The 26,756-nt window shown below is 37.0% G+C and overlaps 1 protein-coding gene across 17 annotated transcripts in view; it reads right to left on the reverse strand.

Moving 5' to 3' along the window:
• The window catches only part of NEK1 (NIMA related kinase 1), a 199,441-nt gene that overhangs the window by 138,038 nt on the left and 34,647 nt on the right, over nucleotides 1-26,756 (reverse strand). For 9 of the 17 annotated variants that reach the window (XM_078002434.1, XM_078002432.1, XM_078002433.1 and 6 more), the window contains 7 exons: nucleotides 26,149-26,300; nucleotides 12,597-12,656; nucleotides 12,271-12,330; nucleotides 12,127-12,177; nucleotides 11,920-11,994; nucleotides 6,214-6,377; nucleotides 6,002-6,133 (listed from right to left, as the gene is read on the reverse strand). In XM_078002434.1, the coding sequence (XP_077858560.1) occupies nucleotides 6,002-6,133; nucleotides 6,214-6,377; nucleotides 11,920-11,994; nucleotides 12,127-12,177; nucleotides 12,271-12,330; nucleotides 12,597-12,656; nucleotides 26,149-26,300 (694 nt within the window). The remainder of the gene's footprint in view (nucleotides 1-6,001; nucleotides 6,134-6,213; nucleotides 6,378-11,919; nucleotides 11,995-12,126; nucleotides 12,178-12,270; nucleotides 12,331-12,596; nucleotides 12,657-26,148; nucleotides 26,301-26,756) is intronic. The other 8 variants (XM_078002440.1, XM_078002438.1, XM_078002439.1 and 5 more) reach the window with 1 other exon arrangement.

Genomic DNA, 26,756 nt, shown 5'->3' on the forward strand with positions numbered 1-26,756 from the left:
CCACTCCAGACCTTGTTTACCTGGGTATCACCTGCAGAGGCTGAAGAACAGCAAAGATTGCTACCTGTTCCTTCCTCTGGAAGCTTTGTCCCAGAAGGGCAACTGCCAGATGCCAGCCAGAACTCTCCTGTATGAGGTGTCTCCCAGTCAGGATACACGGGGGTCAGGGACCCACTTGAGGAGGCCAACTGTCCCTTATTAGAGCTTGAACACTGTGCTGGGAGATCTGCTGCTCTCTTCAGAGCTGCCAGGCAGGGATGTTTAAGTCTGCTGAAGCTGTGCCCACAACAGCCCCTTCCCCCAGGAGCTCTGTCCCAGGGAGGTGGGGGTTTTATCTATAAGTCCCTGGCTGGGGCTACTGCCTTTTTTTCAAAGATGCCCTGCCCAGAGAGGAGGGAGTCTAGAGAGGTAGTCTGGCCACAGCAGCCTTGGTGAGCTGCAGTGGGCTCCTCCCAGTTCGAACTTCCCAGTGGCTTTGTTTACACTGTGAGGGTAAAACCGCCTACTCAAGCCTCAGCAAAGGCGGACGCCCCTCCCCGCACCAAGCTCCAGCGTCCTAGGTTGAGCTCAGACTGCTGTACTGGCAGCCAGAATTTCAAGCCAGTGGATCTGAGCTTGCTGGGCTCCGTGGGGGTGGAACCCACTGTGCCAGACCACTTGGCTCCCTGGCTTCAGTCCCCTTTCTAGGGGAGTGAACAGTTCTGTCTCACTGGTGTTCCAGGTGCCACTGAGGTATGAAAAAAAACTCCTGTGGCTACCTCGGTGTCTGCCCAAATGGCAGCCCAGTTTCATGCTGGAAACCCAGGGCCCCAGTGGCATAGGCACCGGAGGGAATCTCCTGGTCTGCAAGTTGTGAAGACTGTGGGAAAAGCACAGTATCTGGGCCGGAGTTCATGGTACAGTCCCTAATCGCTTCCCTTGGCTAGGAAAGGGACTTCTCTGATCCCCTGCACTTCCTGGATGAGGTGACACCCCACCCTGCTTCAGCTTGCCCCCCTTGGGCTGCGCCCACTGCCCAACCAGTCCCAATGAGACGAACAGCGCACCCCAGTTAGAAATGCAGGAATCACCCACCTTCTGTGTCAATCTTGCTAGGAGCTACAGACGGGAGCTGTTATATTCAGCCATCTTGCCAGCCACCCCCTTTTTTTTTTGAGACAGAATTTTGCTCTTGTTGCCCAGGCTGGAGTGCAATGGCACGATGTCGGCTCACTGCAACCTCTGCCTCCTGGGTTCAAGCGATTCTCCTGCCTCAGTCTCCCAAGTAGCTGGGATTACAGATGTGCCACACTTGGTTAGTTTTTGTATTTTTAGGAGACAGGGGGTTTCACCATGTTGGTCAGGTTGGTCTCAAACTCCTGACCTCAAGTGATCTACCTGCCTTGGCCTCCCAGAGTGCTAGGATTACAGGCCTGAGCCACCATGCCCGGCCTGGTTCTGTTTCTTTGGAGAACCCTGACTAAAGGAGATGATAGGCCTGAGCCACTATGCTGGTCTTTTTTTGTTTGTTTAAGACAGAGTCTCACTCTGTCACCCAGGCTGGAGTGCAGTGGCGTGATCTCAGCTCAGTGCCACCTTCGCCTCCTGGGTTTAAGTGATTCTCCTGCCTCAGCCTCCCAAGTTGCTCTGTAAGATTCTATTTCAGAAATAATAAAAAATGAAGAATAAAATGTGGCAGAAAAATGTTCAAAAAGGTGAAGGATTACAAACAACTTGTTATACTAGGGGATTTGTTAGATAAATCATAGCACATTCAGGCACTGGAATTTTATGCAGATATTAAAAAACTGAAAACAATTTTTAACATGGGAAATATGTATGGTAAGAACACTAAATTTAAAAAGATACAAATTTGTATGTGTGATTTGATTTCCATGATCTCGGGAAAAAGAAAAGGAAAAAAGTATGCAAAAAAATTAACCAAAGTCTTCACCAGTGACTGTCTCTGTAGGAATTTGGAATTATTTTCTTTCCTGTTTCCTAACACCCTCTTCCTTTATGTTCCAATTTTTCTAAAACTAACCTACATCACTCAGCAAGCAGAAAAACAAGGAAAAGAAAAGCCTCGTGTGATTTTTCTTCAGGTTTTCTTTTTTACTGAGCACAAAGGAGAGAAAAAGGAGGTATGAACAGTTGACTGAGAACACTGTATGAAAGGACAATAACAAGGTAGTTAGCTGCTGGTATTTTAAAAACAGAAATACATGAAAATTCTTGAATTCAGCAAAAGAAAGAGTATTAAAAAAGAATTTGAGAATGAGAGGAAGGAAAAAAAGATTAAATGCCTTTCAGTAAAGCAAACACTGACGGTAGCTAAAATTTGGAGTAGTGTAAGTTGTTGCTCCACGTCAGTGGAAAGATTACAGTGTGTATGTAAATCTAACACAATGAGTATTATTAAGAAAGAGATCACGAGAAAATTATACACATAGTAATTAAATCATTTCCTTGTAAGTGATTGCCAGCTATGAAAGAAAAGGGCATTTTTATTCTTATAGCAAAATATAAGAAAATACAGCTGGTTCAACATCTGAAAATCAATTAATAGATTAATTAATCAATGGATTACATTAATCCATCACATTAATAAGCTAAAGAAGAAAAATCACATGATCATATCTATACATGCAAAAAAAAAAAAAAAAAAAAAAAAGCATTTGACAAAATCCAGCAACCATTTCTGACTTTAAAAAAATCTCAGAAAACTTAAAGAGGAACTTCCACAATTTCATAAAGAACATCTACAGAAAACCTACAGATAACATATTTAATGGAAACTTGAAGCTTTCTGGCTAACATCAGGAACACGACAAAGATGTCCTTTCTCAACACCACTCTTCAACATCATATTGGAAGTTCTAGCTAATGCAATAAGGAAAGAAAGCACAAGGTATACAGACTGGGAAGGAAGAAATATAACTGTCTTTGTTTGCAGATAACATGATTGTCTATGTAGAAAATTCAAAAGAAACACCAAAAATACCCCTCCCAGAAAAAGTGATTATAGCAAAGTTGCAGGATGGAAGGTGAATAAACAAAAGTCAATTGTTTTCCTATCTATAATCAATGAACAAGTAGAATTTGAAATTAAAAACACATTATCACTTTCATTAGCACTCCCCAACATGTAATATATAGGTCACAAATCAAAAAAAATTTGCATGGATATGAAGAAAACTACAAAATTCTGATAAAATATATCAAAGAACTAAATAAATGGAGATATTTCAGGTCTAATAGGAAGTACTGGAAGACTGAATATTGTCAAGATGTCAGTTCTTCCCAAGTTGATCTACAGATTCAACACAATCCCAATTCAAAATCCCAGCATGCTAGCCTGTAGATATGGACAAACTGATTCTAAAGCTTACGTGGGAAGACGAAAGAACCAGAATAGCCAACTCAGTATTGAAGAACAAAGCTGGAGGACTGAAACTACCTGATTTCAAGACTTAATCAGTAAAACAGAACAGAGAGCACAGAAGTAGACCCACATAAAAATCCTTTGTCAACCAATCATTGACAAAGGAGCAAAGGCAATTTAAAGGAGCATATATAGTCTTTTCAAGAGATGTAGAACAACTGGGCATCCACGTGCAAAAAAACGAATCTAGACACAGACCTTACATCCTTCACAAAAATTAACTCAAATGGATCACAGATCTAAAGATAACATTAAACTATAAAACTCCTAGAAGATAACATAGGAGAAAACCCAAATGAACTTGGGTATGGTGATAACTTTTCAGTTATAACACCAGAGACACAATCCATGAAAGAAACAATTGATATGCCGGACTTCATTAAAATAAAAACATTCCACTTTGCAAAACAGAATATTAAGGGAATGAGAAGATGAGCCAGAAAGAAAAAGAAAATATCTGCCAAAGACATACCTTATGAAGGACTGTTATACATAATATATGAAAAACTTTAAAAACTCAACAATATAAAAATGAATTTAAAAATGAGCAAAAGGCCTGAACAGACAACTCATCAAGAAAGATATACAGATGGCATGAAGCATATGAAAAAATGCTGAATATGTCAATAGGGAATTTTAATTAAAATGAGATACCACTACACACTGATTAAAATGGCCAAAATCCAAAACACTGACAACACTAAATGCTGGAGAGGATGTGGAGCAACAGGAATTCTTAATCACTGCTGGCAGGAATGCATAATGGTATAGCCACTTTAGAAGACAGTTTGGTGACTTCTTAACAAAATCAAACATACTCTTAAGACACGATCCAGCAATCATCCTCTTGGCATCTGTTTAAATACTTAAAAAACGCATGTCCACATAAAAACCTACTCACAAATGTTTGTAGAAGCTTTATTCATAATTGCCATAACTTAAAAGCAACAAAGATATCCTTCAGTAGAATAATGGATAAAGTGTAGTACATCTATTCTGGCTTGGTGTGGTGGCTCATGCTTGTAATCCCAGTACTTTAGGAGGCCAATGCAGGAGGACTGCTTGAACCCAGGAGTTCAAGACCAGCCTGGGCAACATAGCGACACTCCATTCTACAAAAAAATTAAAAAATCAGCCACGCATGGTGGCAAGTAACTGCAGTCCCTGCTGTTCGGGAGGCTGAGGTAGGAGGGCCACTTGAGTCCCAGAGGTCAAGGCTGCAAGTGAGCCGTGATCATGCCATTGCACTCCAGCCTGGGTGATAGGACAAGCACCTGTCTCAAAAAAAAAAAAAAAAATCACCAAAAAAAAAAAAAAAAAAAAAGTATGGTATGTCGATACAATGGTGTTAAGAAGAAATAAGGTATGAAACTATGAAGATATATGGAGGTACATTAAATGCATATTAGGAAGTGAGAAAAGCCAATGTGAAAGGCCACATACTATATGATTCCAAGTATATGATATTCCAAAAAAGGTAAAACTATGAAGGCAGTAAAGCAATCAGTGGTTGCCAAGAGTTGAGAGGGAGGTTGGAGGCAGGTGGAGCTCAGGGGATTTTGAAAGCAGTGACATTATCTTGTATTACAGTAGTGGATATCTGTAATTATACATTTGTCAAAAGCCATGGAATGTACATACCACGAGTAAACTCTAATGTAAACTATGGACTTTGGGTGATAATGGATCAATGTTTGATTGTAACAAACATTATCACTCAGATGAGGATGTTGATACGGAGGTTGTGCATGTGTGAGGAAGGGGTACATAGGAACTCTGTACTTTCCACTCCATTTTGCTGTGAACCAAAACCGCTCTAAAAATAGTTTACTAATTAAAAAATATATATACTAGAAAGATCAATAATTCTGGAGAATAAAAGCCTCCCAAAAAATTTGTCTCACTATTCATAAAAAATATGCGTATGTGTAAGTCTGCAACCTTCCTTTCTCAAAAAATATAAGCTACATGTATCAGGTTTCTGTATATAATTTATAACATATATATAAATGTTAATTTATATTTACCTCAATTATTTATCTCTGCTCAGTATACATTAATCAGTTATCATTATTAAATTAATTCAATGGAAGAAAAGAAATAATATGATGAACAGGATCACAACGAGTTATAAATCAGAGATGAATGTGAAGAGAAAGCATGCTAAACAAAGAGAAAACTAGGCTTTGAAGTGATGAAGAAAAGGGCGAAAAATGCACTGGGGTTCTGCATAAAGTGTGATTCAATTTAGATTTATATCCTGATTTATTTAAAGTAAGTGGGTGATGAAACGTTATAATTATGTTGGCAGAATGTTATCACATGTTCCTTTAAATAGTATATTCAGTCTAAACAGACAAATAAGACACAAAAATCAGGCTGAACTGGAGAGCTACATGCTTTCCACAGTGTAATCAAGAGCCAAATTTGCACCTGAGAAAATTATTGCACCCAAGAGGCAAAAAACATCATATATGAACAATGGAGAAAACATCCACAAAGTGTAGGTACTAAGCTATGTATGACAAACGACAAATTAACACACAAGGATGAATTCATGGATCATCACAGTCCAACCTGTTTGCATTGGCTTGTTTAGACACCGCCTTCAATCTTTTCAAAGTTTTTCTAATATCATCAGCATCAGGGAAATGGTGATGACCTGCAGCCCCATAAGGAAATCCTGGACGAACTCCAGGCAGAATTCCGCTGTAGATAAATATGCACAGTGACTTTCATTACTATCTCAGAAGCAAAGCATAAGCAACTTCTGCAGAACATAGCCATACCTTTCTGGAAGACCTCGACCATGTATTTCTCTTTTCCATTTAGCTTCATTATCTTCTGCTCTCTGTTGCTGCATTTGGTCAAAAATGGCATGGTAATGTTCATACTGTCCTCGAGAAGAAAAAGATGATGGAGCTATAGTCCCTCCACTGCCAAGAAAAGGAGCCTAGGGATTAAACAAAGAGCTCTCACATGTTTATCTTATAAGGCCTAACGGGCCTGTACTAGTCTCAAAAGAAAAGTAAATTTCAGTGCTTGACTTTTAAAAAGTAATTACTTAATATGAACATACTAACAAACATAAAGCCTAAAGCAAAATGTTTTCCTATTATAACTCTTAACAGCCAAAAAGCAGTATACTTTGTAAGTGATAATAAAGCATAATGTGACAAACGAAAACAGCAATATGACACTAATTTCATGTAAATATGGAAAAATCTGGTCTTAAAAGGTTTTGAAACAAGCTTCCAATATATGTTTCATGTAATTCTGTTTCATTAAGTTTATGTATAGCTTATAAGTAAAGGACAGCATGCTTTTATATAACACTCAGAATTATATTTAACAAAAACGTCTGCATATGGCTTTTAATATACCCCAAATCCTTAAATTCACCAAGCACATATGAAGGTATAATTATTAAAACATGTTCTATATGTATATAAAAGAGGCAAAAAGTCATATCTATCTTTAGTTTCCAAGTTGGGAAAAATAGCACAAAATTAGAAAAACTTTCAATTCTGTGGTAAACAAGTGACAACAGAGAGATTCCAAAGTAGTTTAAGTACTGAGCAAATTCACAAAATAGTAAAAAAAAAATCAACAGTAAAATCCTTATTTAGAAAAAAGGCCTTGGGGAGAGATATTGTTTAATCTGGTCTTGATAGCAATGTAAGGAGAGTAAATATGAGCCAATGCATTAAAGTAAAAATAAGCAATGTATGCATATATACTTAGGTATGGAAGGTGGAGGAGGAAGGAAGTATGATGACAAATAGAAGGAAGGCAAATAAGGAGTATTAAGTTTGGCTATAAAAGCTTGCTATAGCTAAATGCTACCTGCCCTGGGTGCTTGTGTTCAAAAAATAAATAACAATAGAAAGGATTTATAAAGTTTCTAGCAGCAGTAGTATACCAAAAGAGTTTTAAAGGTCAGTAAGTCAATATTACGCATGGTAAGCAGAAATAAGAAAGTAAGGCAGAGGAATTAATTAGAAGGATGTTGCTTCCCTGACACCAAGCCAAGAAGCCTAGAAGTAAAGACAGGCAATCAACGAAAAAGTAAATGCTGAAGGAAGTCTGGATTCTCTGCAGGAACGACAAAGGATAAAGGCAAAGACAAAGACTCAACCACAGAGACATAAAGAACTCAACTACATGGAAAACTCAGAGTAAAAAACAGATGCCAGAAAGATAAAAGTAAATAAAACCTGTATAATGCTATATAAGTCATGGTGAAAGAATTTCATTAAGAAGAAATCAATAACCTCAAATGCAAAGGTCAACTTATTTCAACTTTTCTTATCTGAGAATAAGACCACCAGATATGACTAAAGCTGAGTGGAAGCCTTTAAAAAACTGTTTTCTGAGCATGTGAAGTGATAAGAACAGAAGCCACAATACTGAGAGTAAAAAAGGGAAAACTTCCAGGTGATAACATCTTAAGGAAAATGTCTGGTTAAAAAAAGAAACAAAGGCCAGGCACAGTGGCACATGCCTGCAATCCCAGCACTTTGGGAGGCTGAGGTAGGTGGATCACTTGAGCTCGGGAGTTCGAGACTAGCCTGCTCAACTTGGCGAAACCACATCCCTGCAAATACAAAAAATTAGTCGGGCACAGTGGCATGCGTCTGTAGTCCCAGTTACTCGGGAGGCTAAGATGGGGAGATGGGAAGATCACCTGAGTCCAGGAGGTCAAAGCTACAGTGAGTCATGATCCCACCACTGAACTATAGCAAGAGAGTGAGATCTTGTCTCAATAAGAAAGGAAAGAAAGGAAAGAAAGGAAAGAAAGGAAGAAAGGAAGAAAGAAAAGAAAGAAAAAAGAAAGAAAGATGTCAGAATCCAATAAAAGAAACTTCAGTGTAACCCAATAAGATAAAATTTGTCTTAATATCCTGTAAGCTGCACACTATTTTATAAGCATTATTTAAAAAAAAAGCAATACAAGATAAACATAGATAACTGATTAAAGATGTTCAAATAACAAGTGATGAAAATTACTAGAATAGGAAACTCCATCAAGGTGGTCCTTACATACATCCTCAAAATGTACACCTGAAGTCAAGAATCAGAATTCTGTTATAAGGTAGTCATATTTCCTATGAAACCGGTTACTCTTCGAGTTTAGTCCAATGCTAATATCATCTTAACTTGGCTGAGTGTTCTGTTTCTCTTTAGCAAAAACAAAAGTATGTAAACATCTCAGAAGATGCTCATACTCAAAATAATGTTGAAAATACTGTATTAGAATACTGATGAAATATGTTTGTTTGAGACATAATTTATGTGCAATAAAAATTCACCAATTATAAGCACAGGTTGAATTCTGACAAATGTAGACACTCACATAACCACTACCACAATCAAAAGCATATTCATTACCCCAGAAAGTTCCCCTGTGTTCCTTTGCAGTAAATGCTCCCACTGCCAGCAACCACTGATCTGCTTTCTGTCACTGCAGGTTGGATTCACCTTTCCTGTCATGTCATGTAAATGAAATAAAAAATATGTACTCTTTTATCTGGTTTCTTTCACTCACAGGTTTTTAAGATTGATCCATGGTTTTGCACGTATAAACAGGCTATTCTTTTTACTGCCAAATGGTATTCCAATATATTTTCAAACGAGATACACCTCTTCCATATTATAATCACCATATAACCATAAATGTGGAATATATAATTTTTCTAAAACACATTCATAAAAGACACATTAAAAGTGGATAAGGCAAAGAAGGTCCAGATTTTGCAGATACTAAATGATCAAAAACATTTACATTGGATATTTATACTATGAATAATAATGCCTCTTATTTAGAAGTATGTAATAATAGTATTAATTTTGAAATACTTCCTTTAGTTTTAGTTTTATCTTTCTTTTGGGGATCTCCTTAATTTGATTCATATTACATTGAGCCTCCAGGTCCTTATCAACTACACAGAAATCAAACAGCCTAACAGTTAAAATATTTCAAACTCAATGAGGAATAAATATAGACCCTGACATAGAATTTCCTCTAAATCATGGAAGATAAATTGTTTTATTAGTCTTCAATGAAAACATTACAGAAGTTTATAAATTGACACAGAAATCTATTCAGCACACAGTATCTAACTTGAAAATTGTCTCAGTTACTACACATTAATAAAACTGATTAAACTATATTAGACATCACAGGAAAAAGCACTTTATTACACAAAAGGGAGAAGAAAAAATCATCAAAACTTCAATGCTAATCATGGACTTGATTAAAAAAAGCTTGACAAGATCTGAAGGTGTACAAGTTGGTAAGCTTTCTCTTTTCAATCAGATAAGATATGAGGTTAGTTATTTTAGAATGGGCCAGATTCTGAGTCATTCCTGATCATTTAGGAGATAATAAGTTCTATTTAAAGGTAAGATAAAATTATACTACTAAAAACACTGTATAATCTATATTAATACAAATTTGGAAAAAGTTACTCTTAATGAATTATTAATATGATATGAAGAACTTCTGCATCTCAAGAGACTGAAAAACAAATCTATAAATGCAGGGCAGAATGTATATGTCTAGATAAAACAAACTTTTACTCAAATTATAACTTCTGGGGAAAAAAACAAGTAAGAATTGTAATCGATCCAATTTTATAAGTATCTATCTATTGTACATTCAAATATCAAGATTAATGGGTATAGGTGAGTGAAACTTATAGTTTGCAAATGTATTGACTTAGGCCGGGCACAGTGACTCACGCCTGTAATCCCAGCACTTTGGGAGGCCGAGGCGGGCAGATTACCTGAGGTCGGGAGTGCAAGACCAGTCTGACCAACATGGAGAAACCCTGTCTCTACTAAAAATACAAAATTAGCTGGGCATGGTGATGCATGCCTGTAATCCCAGCTACTCTGGAGGCTGAGGCAGGAGAATCGCTTGAACCCAGGAGGCAGAGGTTGCAGAAAGCCAAGATTGTGCCATTGCACTCTAGGCGGGCAACAAGAGCGAAACTCCATCTCAAAAAAAAAAAAAAAAAAAAAGATATACTGACTTACAGTTTATTCAGTGATACAAATTAGCTCATTCATCTTCTATTGCTGTATAACAAATTATCACAAATTTAGCAGCTTAAAAGAGTATCTATTTATAATCTCAGTTCCCCCGGCTCAGGAGTCTGGGTGCATTTAGCTAGGTCCCCTCCTCAGGATCTCACCAGGCAGAAATCAAGGTGTCAGCCAGGGCTACAATTCTCAAGTGAGACTCGGGATCTCTTCCAAGTTAACTGGTTCTTGGCAGAATTAATTTCCTTGTGACTGTATGACTTGGACCACAATTTTCTTGCTAGTTGCCCATCAGAGACCACTACTTGCAGAGGTCATCTCTACTGTTTTGTTTTGCCACATGAATGTTTACTATCTTCCAGGTGAGCAGAATTATATCTTTCTAATTTCTTTTCCACTTCCAGTCAGCTATGAAGGAGTCTTATATGTTAATGTAACCCTGGGAGGGACCATGCCATCACCACTCACCATATAACATAACCTAATCAAGTGAGCTGCTATACCACAGTATTTACAGGTACCACTTACACTCAAGGGAATGGAATGATACAAGGTGTGTATACTAGGGGTCGACAATCTTGAAGACCATCTTAGAATTCTACCTACTACAAATAGACATGTGTGTAGGATGCTATATGAGCAAAAGAGGAAGTACAAGATTCAGAATGGCAGAACAAAGAAAGGAAAGTGAAATTACTATAGAAGTCCTTGCCAGACAGGTTCCAGGCACTGTTCTCAGAAAAAAAGTTTTGTGTTTTTTTTTTTCCCATCAAGAAACCAAAGCTCAGAAAAGTTCAGTAATGTGCCCAAAGTTAAATAGTGTGCATCTACCCAGAAGGAATGTTTGGATTAACTCATCTAGGTAACTGGTTATTTAGGTAAATGGATGGAGGTGGGGGTGAGGGTGAGGAGGGATGGAGGAGTGCTATTAAGTAAAGGCAAACAGAAGTGCAAAGACAAAGAGATTCGGCAGACTACATACAGTGATGAAACTACAAATATGGTCTTCATTTCAGCATGAATACAGCATAGGGTGTGTGGTAGGGAATGGATGGAGATGAAGTTGGAGAGACAACAGGGATCAGATTAAGAAGCGTCTTCTGAGAATTTAATCTTTAAGGCTACATGAAATTACAGAACGATTTTAGGCTGCAGTGTCACGAATTGTGTATCATTTTTAATAATTCCTCTGACAGGAATAATGTTATCATAGTCTTTACAAAAAACTTTTAAAGCAATTTTGAGTATAGTCGCACAATAGCAATACAAGTTATATATCAGACACATGCAGGAAAACTAAGTATTCATAATAAATGTTGAAGAATTCTAGGTAAAAATTAATTGTACACTAAAGAAAAAAAGAAAACCCAAGGTACATGCATTTTAAAGAACAAGGTGAAACTGGAGGGAAAAACGGTAGTATAACCATATTGGTATAAAATGCCTACCTTTACTTCACCACCTCCACCAGCACTTAGCACATTTCTCCATCCTTGTTCCCTGGCCCTATTTATTCTTTCCAACTTTGGGGAAAAGAAATAAACAAAACACCATTTCAAGTATTTAATATAAAATACATGTAATACATTTAGCAATAAACTGAAAATCAGTGTATTCCTTAAGGAAGAAGTATATTTAATAGATTATCCTCTTACCCTTTCCTTTTCTTGCCTTTTCATTTGTTCAGCCTTCATTAAACTAATAATCTGTAACAATTTTAAAGACAAGCTTCTTACAACTCTTGAACCTATTATCACTTACAACTTGCCAAAGGTAGAAAAGCAAGAGCAAAAAACTACCTGATCCTTTTGTTTCTTTTCTTTTTCAATAAATTCCAGCCTTCTCTTTCTTGCTGCTTCCTTAAATAAAAAAAAGAACATTTTTATCAATGATAATTCCTATTTTTTCTAGTTTCATCAGGAAAGTTAGTACGCCAATGGCAGAGGTATGTTCAATGAGGTTTTTCTTTTCTTTTTCTTTTTTTTTTTTTTTAAAAAAAAAAAGAAGTTACAGGTATTTGTTTGAAAGAAATAAGGAAGGTTTGGAGGCTTTAGAGTAGGATTTTGTTTCTTTTTTAAAATTATGTTTGCAAAGCTTTAAAATAACCAGACAGATGTCTTTATACCTCAGACATTTTCCTCCTTTCTTCTCCAATATTCACTCTCTTCTCTGGAGTTTGATGGGCCTGGACAAAAAGTAAAACTACAAATTAAAGATTCTGAGGCACTTATTTGAAAAAAATCCCAAATTTACAGAAATTTAAAATAAGAAAAAGGTAAAGTCAATACTTCCATAACTCTCTTCCAAATTACATTATCTTTAAAAATAAAAAACATTGTAGTCTTTGATATGCTGCTAAACAAAGAGAAACATTAGATTCAAAGAAACTGTGGAAAAGGGTCCTTCCCCAATCATCAACTGAACAGTTTTGTGCTCAGGTATGGATGTTTAAGTTTTCTCGTATTATCATAGAATATCATTTCAAAAGCCCAATGATGGAGATAATTAAAAAAAAACAAAATAGTGACTATATATTCAGTATATAAAATTCAAACAAGATTAAAAATTTATGGTCTATTTTGCTCTCCACCTCCAGAGGTAACAGTAACTACTGTTAATACTTTCATTAGTGTTCTTTAGAGATTATTTTATGTACTTAGATATATATATATACAGTTCAACTATATACATACAATAATTTTAGCTATAATTTTTACATACATGTAATATTAATGTGTTATTAGATGGAAAAATGACTAATTTTTAAAATTTCAATAGCTTTAGGGGTAAAAGTGGTTTTTGGTTACATGGATGAAATGCATAATGGTATATATTAGATATTTACATTTCTTCCTTTATATACTGTTTACCTAGCTTTGGGGTTGTTAATGGAATCATACAGTATATACTCTTTCGTATCTTGCTTTTGCTCAACACTGTTTTCAAGGTTCATTCATGTTATTATTTGTATCTGCATCTGTTTTCTTCATGGATATATAACATTCTATTAATTTTGATTCCTTTCTTTCACAATTATCTTATACTTTACTCATTAGGTCTATTCTAAAGTATTCGGGGGCAGGGCTGGTGTGGTAGCTCACACCTGTAATCCTAGCACTTTGGGAGGCCAAGACAGGAGGACTGCTCGAGCCTAGGAGTTTGAGACCAGCCTGGATAACACAGTAAGTCCCCATCTCTACAAAAAATTTTTAAAAATTAGCCAGGCATGTGGCCCGCACCTGTTGCCCCAGCTACTCAGGAGGCTGAGGTGGAAGGATCCCTTGAGCCCAGGAGGTAGAGGCTACCGTGAGCCATGAACACATCACTATACTCCAGCCTGACAGAGTGAGATCCTGTCTCAAAAAAATAAAATAAAATAAAATAAAAATAAAAGTATCTGGGGGGTGTCTGGGTATTTCTTTCCATTTATTTTATAATCATTTAATTTTTATATGTTGCCCTTCCATCAGGCCACTTTAATTTATTAATAGTTTAATGCTGCTTCACCAAGATTTTCTAGGTAATCATATCAAATGTAAATATGACATGTCTATGTTTTCTCTCCTCTTCTAATTACATTTCTTTCTTTTTAATTGCTCTATCTAGAACCTCTGGCATAATTAAACGACGGCAATGGCAGCACATCCCTCTGTCTTGTTCCTGACTTTAATAATAATGATTCCAATGTTTCATCATTATGTATAAAGCCTGCCATAGGTTTCAGGTGTGTATACATACTGTATTAAGAACTTACCTTCTGTTTCTTGAATCAAACTTTTAAAAACAAAAGTTAGTGTTAAGTTTCACTGATTTTTCAGCATCTACCAAGATGATTTTTATATGGTTTTCTTCTCTAATCTGCTAATGCAGTAAAATTACAGTAATTGGTTTTCTACTGTTGAAACATCCCTGTATTACTCCAATAAATCCTGTCTGATAATTACTAATTATTTTTTGATAAACTGCTTGATTTCCCCCTTTTTAAGTCCTTTTCTTTTTTCCAGGATTTCTGCATATGTTCTTACAAGTGACCTACAGTTTTATTTTACCCCGTGTTAACTACACAATTTTGTAATCAAGGTTAAGCCTAATGCATGACCAATTTTTCAAACAATTCGAAATACAATTCTATATACCAAAAAAGATAACAATTTATAGAAAAGTTTAAGTTATTCTATCATGTACCAGTGTTTACATTTTTTAGTCACCTTAGAAAAAATGATTTTAAAAGCATACTGTACAATTTTTCACCTACACTGGATTTTGATACAAAGGAAAGCAGACTTTACTTAAAAAAATTACTTGGGAAAAATACTTTGATGGTCATTTACATTATTAATAAAATAATTCAGCATTTGATTATATCATTAAAATTTGTCTCTACTGGGGGGAGTGGTAGGGATAGCATTAGGAGATATACCTAATGTAAATGATGAGTTAATGGGTGCAGCACACCAACATGGCACATGTATACATATGTAACAAACCTGCACGTTGTGCACATGTACCCTAGAACTTAAAGTATAAAAAAAAAAGTGTTAAAAAAAAAGTTGTCTCTACTAATAATTCCATTTTAACAGCAGCTATATTTTAACAAAAGTCATTGGTATAAAATTAGTTTTATAAATTATCCCTTGCTTCAGTTTTCTAAATTATGTAGAATGACCATAACAGATAGGCACTAAAATTCTAACCCTGAAAAGCAAATTCAAAATATTACAAAATAAGCATGACTCTCACAGCATTTTTGAAATAAATGTCTCACAATATATTAAAAAATCAGAAAGGCACACAAAAATTTACTTTCACTGAAAACAATTCAAAAGGATAACATTTCTGCTTTCGAAAGCAATGGTATAATTTAAACTGCATATTTCTTTCTAATGAAACACAACTATTTTGCTTTAATGAATACATTATTGCGTATGAGCCCAGGAAAATGCTGATGTTTAAAATATGTAATACCATCCAATGGGTTAATAAACTTATAAATGATAATAACGAGTCTTTTGTAATGTGCTTTGGCATTTTAATTAAATGATCATAAGCCAATTTTATTGGTATAATATGTTTTAACTCAAGGCTATAGTAACAATGTGCTAAGCGGTACTAAATCTCACACCTGATTCCTCTCTTATGATTAACTAAAGAATGCATTTATTCTCTGACAAAATAACCCAAGCAATCGGTTCTTAGAACTATCCCACGCCCTCACCGTATTATTAGTTCCTAACTCCTAACCTCTAATTTTGGCTAGTTATTTCAATTCAACTCCTATCTAAGCTAACCATTTACATTACCACATTACCCCAGAAAAGACACTAGAGTTGATGACATAAAAACAATACTGAAATATTTAAAGAACATTAGCTTTCAAACTTTTTCTAAAGGCAACCCACAATAAGAAGTATATTTCCCATCTGGACTCAGTGAAGATACATACACACCCCTAAGTTTCATAAAATATCTTCGCTATGTATAGCAGACCCTGCTACTTTCCATCACTTGAAACAAACAAACAAACAAAAAATTCCCTGCTCTTTGCCCACTAGAATGTTTTTGCCATCACTAATGGATAGCAATCCCTTGTTTTAAAATAGTTATGAGAGATCTCTGGGGGCACTGTTGTTGAAGTACAAGAAATAAAAATTGTAATGCTCCTCATAGTATCATTACAAAAACACAGCTGACATTTCAAGGTACGTTCTATGTATACAGAATTTAAACAGTGGGGAATGTTACCCAGAAGCTTTGTAAAAATACATATTCCTTCCATACAAATGAATATTTGGCAATAAAAAGAAAATGAAGTACTGATACATGCTACAACATAGATCAACTGTGAAAACATTATGCTGAGTAAAAGAAGCTAGTCACAAAAGACCACATACTATATGATTCCATTTATATAAAATGTTCAGATTAAGCAAATCTGTATAGAGACAGAAAGTAGATTAGAGGCTGCCTAGGGCTGCAGGGTTGGGGGAAGAATGCGGAGTGGCTGCTACTGGAAAAAGGATTTCCTTTGGGGTTATAAAAATGTTCCAAAATTGATTGTGCAGATTACTATGCAACTCTATAAATACATAAAACCATTTAACTGAAAACTTTTCACAAACTACATATAGTATGTGAATTATATCTCAATAAAGCTATTTTTTAAAAATACATATCCCAAGAGTTGCTAAATCATCATCTTTGTGGACACAGAGCCCTACATTCTATATTTTGACATGTTGCACAGGTTAACTTTAGTAGTTAGTCTAGAACCATTCTCAAAATTTGTGTACTACAACACCAAACAATTAAGCAATTTAAAAACATTAATACAGCAACTCAATATAAATAACTGAATTTTATATATATTACACAATAGTGTGGAATAAGAAGAGAATGTTCACATATTCGTACACTCTTGGGTAAGTTACATGAAGGCAAAGATTGTGTTCATCTTCTAATGGTCCATATTGCCCTACATGTAAGATATTCAAATATTTATGAAATGAAAATACTAAGCTGTTCCTCTAAGATCACACAGGTATTTTCAGGACACTATTTCTATAGTGAAGAGGATAATATGAAACACAAAACATCCACACTGAGAGAACTGTTTGTGCTCTTTTTAAAAATTACAGCCAAAGTACTAAAGTGTAATATAATATATTCAAGGAGCTCCCTCTGGTGGCTTAATGGCCACTCCTTTGCTTTAACACAGCCTTTAAAAAAAACCTGTGACTGTAACAGGAACTGGAGTAAAGAAAAGTCTTACAATACATGAATATTTTGTGGACAGGTTGAATAATAACAACTTAATGCACATTAGCTTAAATTTGTGCAATTAAAACATGACAGTATCTTAAGTGGTTAAAGCTTTCCTTTTTCAGGCTTGAAGTTAAAAACTCTAACGAGTCATTGTGAATTTCAACCTAAAAGATGCTTTAATTTCCAGGGTTTTGCAAAAGAAGTCTTTTTTTAAAAAATGAGATTAAAAAATGAGATAAAAAAATCCAGGGAAAGGCCGTGTGTGGTGGCTCACGCCTGTAATCTCAGCACTTCGGGAGGCCAAGGTGGGTGGATCACTTGAGCCCAGGCGTTTGACAACACCTTGAACAACATGGCAAGACCCCGTTTCTACAAAAATCACAAAAAATAGCTGGGTGTGGTAGTGTGCATACGTAGTCCCAGCTACTTGGGAGGCTGAGGTGATTGCTTGAGCCTGGGAGGTGGAGGCTGTAGTGAGCCAAGATTGCACCACTGCACTACAGCTTGAGTGCAGTGCAGGCCCTGTCTCAAAAAAAAAAAAAAAAAAAAGAAAAAAGAAAAAAGAAAAAAAAAATCAAGGGAAAAACCTATTTTTACAATCATGCAAAAATCATATTTAAAATACTTCAGAAATCTGGGGTTGATTTTCCTTTAATTCTTTCAATTGTTAGAAGATTTGAAAAACTTTCCACACAATTGATTGCTGTTTCTTTTTTATCCTACTTTTTCTTTTCTTCAAATGTTGTTTTTCTTTCATTGTGGTAATATACATAAAACAAAATTTATCATTTTAATCATTTTTTAAGTGTGCAGTTCTGTGGCATTAAATACTTTCACGTTGCTGTTCACAGAAACTTAGTTTTAAGTGAAAAAGAAAAAAATTTTTTTTTTTTTTTGGAGACAGTCTTGCTCTGTCACCCAGGCTGGAGTGAAGTGGCGTGATCTCTGCTCACCACAACCTTCACCTACCATGTTCAAGTGAATCTTCTGCCTCAGTCTCGCAAGTAGCTGGATTACAGGCACATGTCACCATGCCTGGCTAATTTTTGTATTTTTACTAGAGACGGGATTTTGCCATGTTGGTTAGGCAGGTCTTAAACTCTTGACCTCAAGTGATCCATCCACCTTGGCCTCCCAAAGTGCTGGGATTATAGGCATGAGGCAGTGCGCCCAGCCAGCGAAATGTTTTTAAATTAAGCTATATAATATTTCAAGTGCTGATTATTATTTAGTTCTCAATGGTCTAGCTCAGACCATATTTGTCTGCCTGATGAAGTTTGAGGGCAATGACTCTGCCTGAAATTCAAAACATTTATGACTACCATCTGAATCATTTGCCTATGATTCAGAATATTTGATAGTAGAGATATTATTCAGAATATTATCCATTGAAATCTGAAAATTCCACAGCATGCTGTTTTTATATACTGAATATTAACTGAAAATAAGGAAAACATTAAGAAAACCAACACATTACTTGATTCTATCAGCCATATGAAGAAACAGATTATACACTTGGCTACAATCCTGCCCAAACACTAGGGACTTTCTATGATATCATTTATCCAGATTCACCAACAGTTCTGATCTCTCCATTCAGTCAGGCTGATACATGGCCAAGAGATAAGGTAACTCGCTTGTACAAGTCCACTTGAGCGTGTATTCCTTACAGACATAATGACATAAAGATACAAACACCCCCAACTTCCCATCTCTCTCTACCCCCACAATGGCAGTTTTATTCCCTGGGAAGACAGAGAACTCTATGTGTATATATTCCAAACATTAAAATGGATTACATTTGTAAACCATTTAGAATAAATAAGCATCTTAAAAACGGTCCATGAAATAAATTTACTTTGAATTCATATTTCACTGAACTCTATTAGAAAACATAAAACATATTTCCAAAGAAATTTTGATCCAGGGCACAATTTTTTTTTTAAAAAGAACATTAATAAGAATCCAACCAACCTGACTGATTTCATATCAATGATATACAATACAACCACTGATAATCACAAGTAAAAATATACAAAAAGTATATATAACACTAAGTAAAAACAGAAAATTATCTATAAACTTTCTAAGCTATATTAAAAATACAAGCAATATATATTTAAATATAACATGGTGGCTCATGCCTAGCACTTTGGGAGGCTGAGGCGGGTGGATCACTTGAGGTCAGGAGTTCGAGGCCAGCCTGGCCAACATGGTGAAACCCCATCTCTACTAAAAATACAAAAAAATTAGTCGGGCATGGTGGCACATGCCTGTAATCCCGGCTACTCGGGAGGCTGAGGCAGGAGAATTGCCTGAACCTGGGAAGCGGAGGTTGCAGTGAGCCAAGATCACGCCATTGCACTCCAGCCTGGGGGACAAGAGCAAAACTCCATCTCAAAAAAAAAAAGAAAAAAAAAAAACCCCAAAAAACACATAGGAAGTCCCACAACAAAATTAAGTAAAATTAAATGCAGTGTGTAAATACTGGTGATGTTTTATTCTTTTATTATATAAAACTCTTAAAAGCACACTAAAAATTATAGTGTTTATTAAAATACATACTTCACAGAAAAAAATTACAGATCAAAGTTATACTACTCAAATTACTTGAAAGAACGAAATAACTTTAACAGAAATCAAGTCTCTATTTCAAGAATTAGATACGTATGTACAGAGTCAATTTCAAATGTTCTAGAACTTTCTGTTCATTACCTCAACCTGAAGTAGTTTTTTACATTAAATTTTATTTTTAAAAATGGATACATAATAATTGTACATATTTATGGGATAGATGTGATATTCTGACACATGCATACAATGTGTAATGATCAAATAAGAGTAACTGGGATATCCATCACCTCAGCAGCTACTTTTAAACATTAAGAATAAAAGCTTAGCCTGGTTGCGGTGGCTCACATCTGTAATCCCAGAACTTTGGGAGGCCGAGGTGGGTGGATCACTTGAGGCCAGGAACTATTTGCCAAGAATCAGTGAACAACAACAACAAAAATCCCCACCCTCATGAATTTCTGCACTGTAATGGAGGAAACTGGTAATAAACTAATTGAAAATAGATTAGCAAGGGATAACATTGTGGAGAAAAACAAAGCAGAGTAAAGTAGACTAGAAATGTGGGGATGGCGTAGAGGGATGGTTGTTACTTGATACACTGTGATCAAGAAAGCCTCTATTCATAAAGCAAGTTTTGAGCACAGACCTCAAAATAAAGACAGCAGCAAGTACAAACTCGTTTTTGCAGGTAAGTACTTGGCATGTTTAAGGGCAGGGCAACAGGTGTGGGTAGCATGGCTGTACTACGGCTAGCAAGGGAAGAGTAGCAAATGAGGCTTGGAAAAGTAATGAGGCTGTCAGGGGCTTCATAGATGGTTGTAAAGACTCTGGCCTTTTTTTTTTTTTTTTTTTTTTTGAGATCAAGTCTCACTCAGTCACCGGGCTGGAGGGCAGTGGTGCGATCTCGGCTAACTGCAACCTCCGCCTCCCGGGTTCAAGCAATTCTCCTGCCTCAGCCTCCTGAGTAGCTGGGATTACAGGCACCCACCACCATGCCCAGCTAATTTTTTATTTTTTTTTTGTATTTTTAGTAGAGATGGGGTTTCACCATGTTGGCCAGGATGGTCTCAATCTCTTGACCTCGTGAGATCAAGGTCACGAGGCCCGCCTCCCAAAATGCTGGGATTACAGCCATGAGCCACTGCGCCAGGCCGACCCTGGCTTTTACTGAGTGGGATGAAAAGTCACTGAAAAGTTTCAGGCAGGAGAGTGTAATGATCTGACTTCCATCATAAAAGGAACATTTGGGCTGCTCACATGAGAGCAGACTGAAAAGGGTAAGTCTGAAAGCAGTTAGACTAATCAGGACATTGATATTATAACCCTGGTGGAAAATGAGGGTGGCTAGGACTAATATAGTGATAAAAATAATAAGTAGTCAGACTGTGAATACGTTTTGAAGTCACGATTGACAGGATACGACGTAGAAAGAGTAGTCAATAATGACTCCAATATGGAAGATGAGAACAAATGGAAGGGCAGAGTTCCCATTTACTGAAATAAGTAAGATCAATTTGGAGAGAGAATGAAATCAAGAGTTCATTTTTATATATGTTAATTTTGAGATGTCTATTAGATACACAACTGGAGATGTTAAGACAGATATCAGTCTCAAGTTCAGGAAAGGAGTCCAAGGTGGAGATACAAATTTGAGACTCAGTTTATATACATGTTATCCTCTAGAAAGTTCGTACGGATACAAAAGAGAAGATATCTGAGGACTGAGACCTTGAGCACCTCAGCATTTAAAAGCCCTGGAGGTGAGGAGGAACTTGCAAACGAGGCTGAGAAGCAGCAGTCAATGAGGTAGGAAGAAAATCAGAAGAATGTAATACCAGGGACTCAAATGAAGAGAATATTGAAAGAAGGAGGGAGCAATCAGGTGAATCAAAAACTGAGGTCAAGGAAGAAGAAAAATGACCCGTGGATTTAATAATACAGACATCAGGAGCCATTTCACAATAGCTGTTTTATAACAGCTGCGACAAAGAAAGCCATGAGTGAGGTGGGTTCAAAATGAAATAAACTGGAGACAGTATAGACAATCTTTTGGGAAAGTTTTGTTGTTAAAGGGACCAGAAATACAGAGAGGTAGTTGGAAGGACATAAGGGAAAGTTCCTTTTTAAAAAAACTTAAGATACAGGATATTTGTTTGCTAACATGAATGATTCAGTAGAGAGAAAAAAGGATAATGATGCAAGAAAGAGCGCAAAGTCCTTTAGCAGGCAAAAAAGAATCACAGTATACAAATAGTTGAGTTGACCCTAGTTGGGAACAGAAACAGGTCATCCAAAGTAAAAGGAAGAAAGGCAAAATATTTGCCAACAGGTAAGACTGACTAGCAGAAGTAAATGTGGGGAAGTTTTCTTCCAATTGCTTCTATTTTCTTAGTGAAGTAGGAAGAAAATATTGGTCCTTGTGAAAAGCAAAGAGAAGGTAAAAAAATAATCACCTAGGAAGTAGAAGAGTAAATACACTGAGGAAATATAATAGGGTGACCAGAAGGTGCTAATTTGACATTGTTGGTTACATATTGAAAGTTAGACTAGTTACGATAGTCATATGCTTTCTCCAGCCATATTCCACTGACCAGGTTTAGGCACAAAGGAAGTGGAGAGTTGGATTTCACAAAGTTAAGTTTTTTTGGTTATTGGTTATTGGTAATAACGGAAGAGAGGGCAAGAGAGCTGACCTTTTGGAAATTATTATAAATGAATATGGAATTTAAGCCAGGTAAGGAAAATAGAAACAAAGAGGGAGGAATAAAGGAGGCTATTAGGATTCATGGATCCAAATGGGACAGATGTTTTGGAGGCAGACTCCTAAAGAAATAAGCTAGAAACACAGGAAGTGGTGACCAGGGAATGGGATGATTATAAATGAGGCTAAGAAAGAGTTCTTATTATTGATAATGAAAATTTTAATGGCACGGCAATAGGTGAGACTTTTAAGTTAAAGTGGGAGACAAGATATTTGAAAGAGAATGATCAAGAAAATAAGCCAGGCGCAGTGGCTCATGCCTGTAATCCCAGCACTTTGGGAGGCCAAGGCATGCACTGCTGGAGCCCAGGAGTTTGAGACAAGCCTGGGTAACATAGTGCAACCCCACCTCTACAAAAAATAAAAAATTAGCTGGGTGTAGTGGCACTGGCCTGTGGTTCAGCTACTTAGGAAGCTGAGGAGGGTGGTTTGCTTGAGCTCAGGAAGTGGAGGCAGCAGTGAGCCATAACCGCACTGCTACTGTCCTCTAGCCTGGGCAACACAGCAAGACTCTTTCTCAAAAAAAAAGAAAAGGCCGGGCGCGGTGGCTCACGCCTGTAATCCCAGCACTTTGGGAGGCTGAGATGGGCAGATCACGAGGTCAGGAGATCGAGAGCATCCTGACTAACACGGTGAAACCCCCATCTCTACTAAAAATACAAAAATTAGCCGGGCGCCGTGGCAGGCGCCTGTAGTCCCAGCCACACGGGAGGCTGAGGCAGGAGAATGGCGTGAACCCGGGAGGCGGAGCTTGCAGTGAGTGGAGATCCGGCCACTGCACTCCAACCTGGGAGACAGAGAGAGACTCCGTCTCAAAAAAAAAAAAAAAAAAAAAAAGAAAAGAGAAAGAAAGAAAATGAAAACAAAAGGCCATATTCTATAGGAAGTATCATCTTTTTTTATACTAAAACTGTAAAGAATTATGACAATGTTGGAAGGACAGTGAGTCAGGTGTTAAACTCTTCAAAAGACAAGGGTTGGCTGGGCGCAGTGGCTCACACCTGTAATCCCAGCACCTTGGGAGGCCGAGGCGGGAGGATCACGAGGTCAGGAGATCGAGACCATCCTGGCTAATATGGTGAAACTCCATCTCTAATAAAAATACAAAAACAAAATTAGCCGGTCGTGGTGGCGGGCGCCTGTAGTCCCCGCTACTCGCTACTCGGGAGGGTGAGGTGGAGAATGGCGTGAACCCAGGAGGCGGAGCTTGCAGTAAGCTGAGATTGTGAGATTGAGCCACTGCACTCCGGCCTGGGCGACAGAGGGAGACTCCGTTTCAAAAAAAAAAAAAAAAAAGACAAGGGTCTATAAATGACTCTAACACAGAGGAGCAGTAGGTGATACAGTCTGGTAGCAAAAGCATCAAGGTAGAGGGATGAAGAGAATGGCAGGGTTAGGCAGCAGGGAAAGTCTGGCAACGAAAAGCAAGTCATCCTATGTCTTCACTCAGTATTAAGGAATGAGAGAGAAAACAGCCAGCATGTAAGAGAGCTGCAGAACGGTGCGTTCAGGGACAAACCAGGTTTTCAAGCAAAAAAGGTGAAGACATTTTTAGAAGTTTAAAATACAGTGGATTTTGCCAAGAATGTACTATAAGAGAGTTTTCTGGGAAGAGGTTATAGGTTGGTGCAAAAGTAATTGGGGTTTTGCTTTCAATGACAAAAACCCCAATTACTTTTGCACCAACCTATAGAAAACTATGCAGGGGGTGGGGGCAGATCAGGGTATGACCAGAGTCTTACAGCGATGGGAGAATTTAGGCAGTGAGGGAAAGCTGGAGTCCTAGGCTTCTTGTGGTGACTGAAGTAAAGACAGATAAAAGGGTAAGATGGAATTGGCCCACTCAGGTTTGAATACATCTTTTTAAAGATAGATGAGACCAGCATGCCAGTTATACTGCCCCTCAGCTCCAAATCTACTCTTCACTGTCCAGCTTGTGATGCTAGAGCTGGACGTTGTAAACATTTCCTCTTTGATTGCTAATACAATATTAAGCTTTCTCAGTAAAATTGAGAGGGTCACTGCAAAGGAAGAAGCTTCTCTTCCTGATTAGTATGCTTCCTTTCTTCTTGTTACTGCAGCAAGTGGGACACATAGCAGCACTCACCCCTACAGGCACCTTCCAGGAGTGTTTGGCCAGTGCCCCTACCAGCTTCCCTGTGAGTTTCAGCAGCACCTGCAAGAACAGCTTCCCACAGAGTTCTGCTGATGCCTCAGCCAGCATCCCAGCTGGAGCAGCATCAGACCAGTTCCACTTGCACCCCAGCAGGCTTCCCAGTGAGTTCAGTCCCTCCTCAAGTGGCTTCCCAGTACATTCTACTGACACTCCAGGGAGTTTCACAGGGAGTTTCGTCAGCTCCACAGTGAACACTTTCCTCTTTGCCAGCCCCACACTGTGGTGCCATCGAGTCAGCTACTGCCATACTCTACCCAGTAAGGTCTGAATCTCAGCCTTCAGGATGGGGTTAGGGTTTCTTTTAAAATTTGTGTCTTCTTTGGGTACTCTGCCTTAGCACTAGGAATAGCAGCTGCTTCCTGTATCTGCTATTACTGTATGCTTAAAAAAAATTTTTTTTTTACGATCTGTCATTTTATTATTATAATTTTGCTAAATTTCTTTATTTTTGGTTTTCTTTTTTTGAAACAGAATCTTATGGTCACCCAAGCTGGAGTGCAGTGGCGCAATCTTTGGCTCACTGCAACCTCTGCCTCTCGGGTTCAAGTGATTCTCCTGCCTCAGCCTCCTGAGTAGCTGGGACTACAGGTGTGCGCCACAACACCCGGCTAATTTTTGTATTTTTAGTAGAGACAGGGTTTCACCATGTTGGCCAGGCTGGTCTGGAACTCCTGACCTCAGGTGATCCAACCGCCTTGGCCTCCCAAAGTGCTGGGATCGCAGGTGTGAACCACCACACCTGACCTATGACAGATTTTAAACCAAGTGACTGATCATTCCTACTATATAAAGTTTTATCTTACAGTAGTGTGTATACATACATATCTAAGGTTGTGTATATGTATATGTATGTGTATGTAATCCAAATGAAACAAGTTCCATATACCAAAGCATACAGCTACTGACATAAAATGTCAAATTTCTGCAACTATCACTGGGTTCTTGGGCACGTTGCTTAAATTCTACAGGCCTTCATTTTTCATCTGAAATATGATAGAGTAGATTACATGATCACATTCCTTCCAGCTCTATGATTCTGTTTATCTGACTGTGAATTCTCAAATACCAAATATTTCCAGATTTTTATCAAGAACGTCATAGGTATTTATTTCATTTATGCACGAACCCAAACGGCTCTGCTTAGGTTGTTCAAAAGTTATTTCATTTATAATGTCACTCATTTTTTATTGCACTAATTATATTACTTAATATATTTACTTAATGACTTTTTATGACTCCTGTAGGGCTTCTCAGTTTTAGAGGATTGGTAAAACACAGAAGGAGGACATTCCTTGGTAACTTAATAAAAGCAATCCTATAATATCAAGGTAACTGAATTGGGCTGCAATGAAATAAGATCGAATTGAATTTGTTATTAACACACGGTCTGTAACATGATCATACCTGTTTATGTTTTTGCAGTGGTTTCTTTTCGTATAATTTTTTCTCTCCATATTTCTTATATGTTAAAGGTATTCCATATTTAGCGGCAGGCTTTGTAATTTTCTGAGCAGGCATAACAGAAATCGAGTTTTGTCCTGAAGCTGGTCTTTTGGCTAAACGAAAAGATACAAAGAATTTTGTCTGAAGTTCTTTACATTAACTCTTTACTTTCAGAATTCTTCAAGATAGCACAGTTTAATTTTCATAATCATTGACAGTATTTGAAACTTTCTATCAAATATCTTAATTCATCCCTTAGTATTTACTAATGCCTTAACTCTTTTACCCTAAAGTCACTTTTTGACAGAAGCTAAAAGCCAAATTCCTCTAACATGTTGAAGTTTTTAACATAAAAAAATAAATCCCTAAAATTGACTGTGGGTGATGGTTGCACGTATTGGTGAATATACTAAAAATAATTTAAACATGAATATGCTAAAAAAAAGTTTAATTGTAGACACCAAATGTATAAACTGTATGGTATGTGAGTTATGTAACAATAGAGCTGTTAAAAATAATTTTTTAAAAATTCACATTTTAGAAACTACTTTCAAAATCAGAAGATAATC

The sequence above is a fragment of the Macaca mulatta genome, chromosome 5 (assembly GCF_049350105.2).
Source record: "Macaca mulatta isolate MMU2019108-1 chromosome 5, T2T-MMU8v2.0, whole genome shotgun sequence".
Lineage (NCBI taxonomy): Eukaryota > Metazoa > Chordata > Mammalia > Primates > Cercopithecidae > Macaca > Macaca mulatta.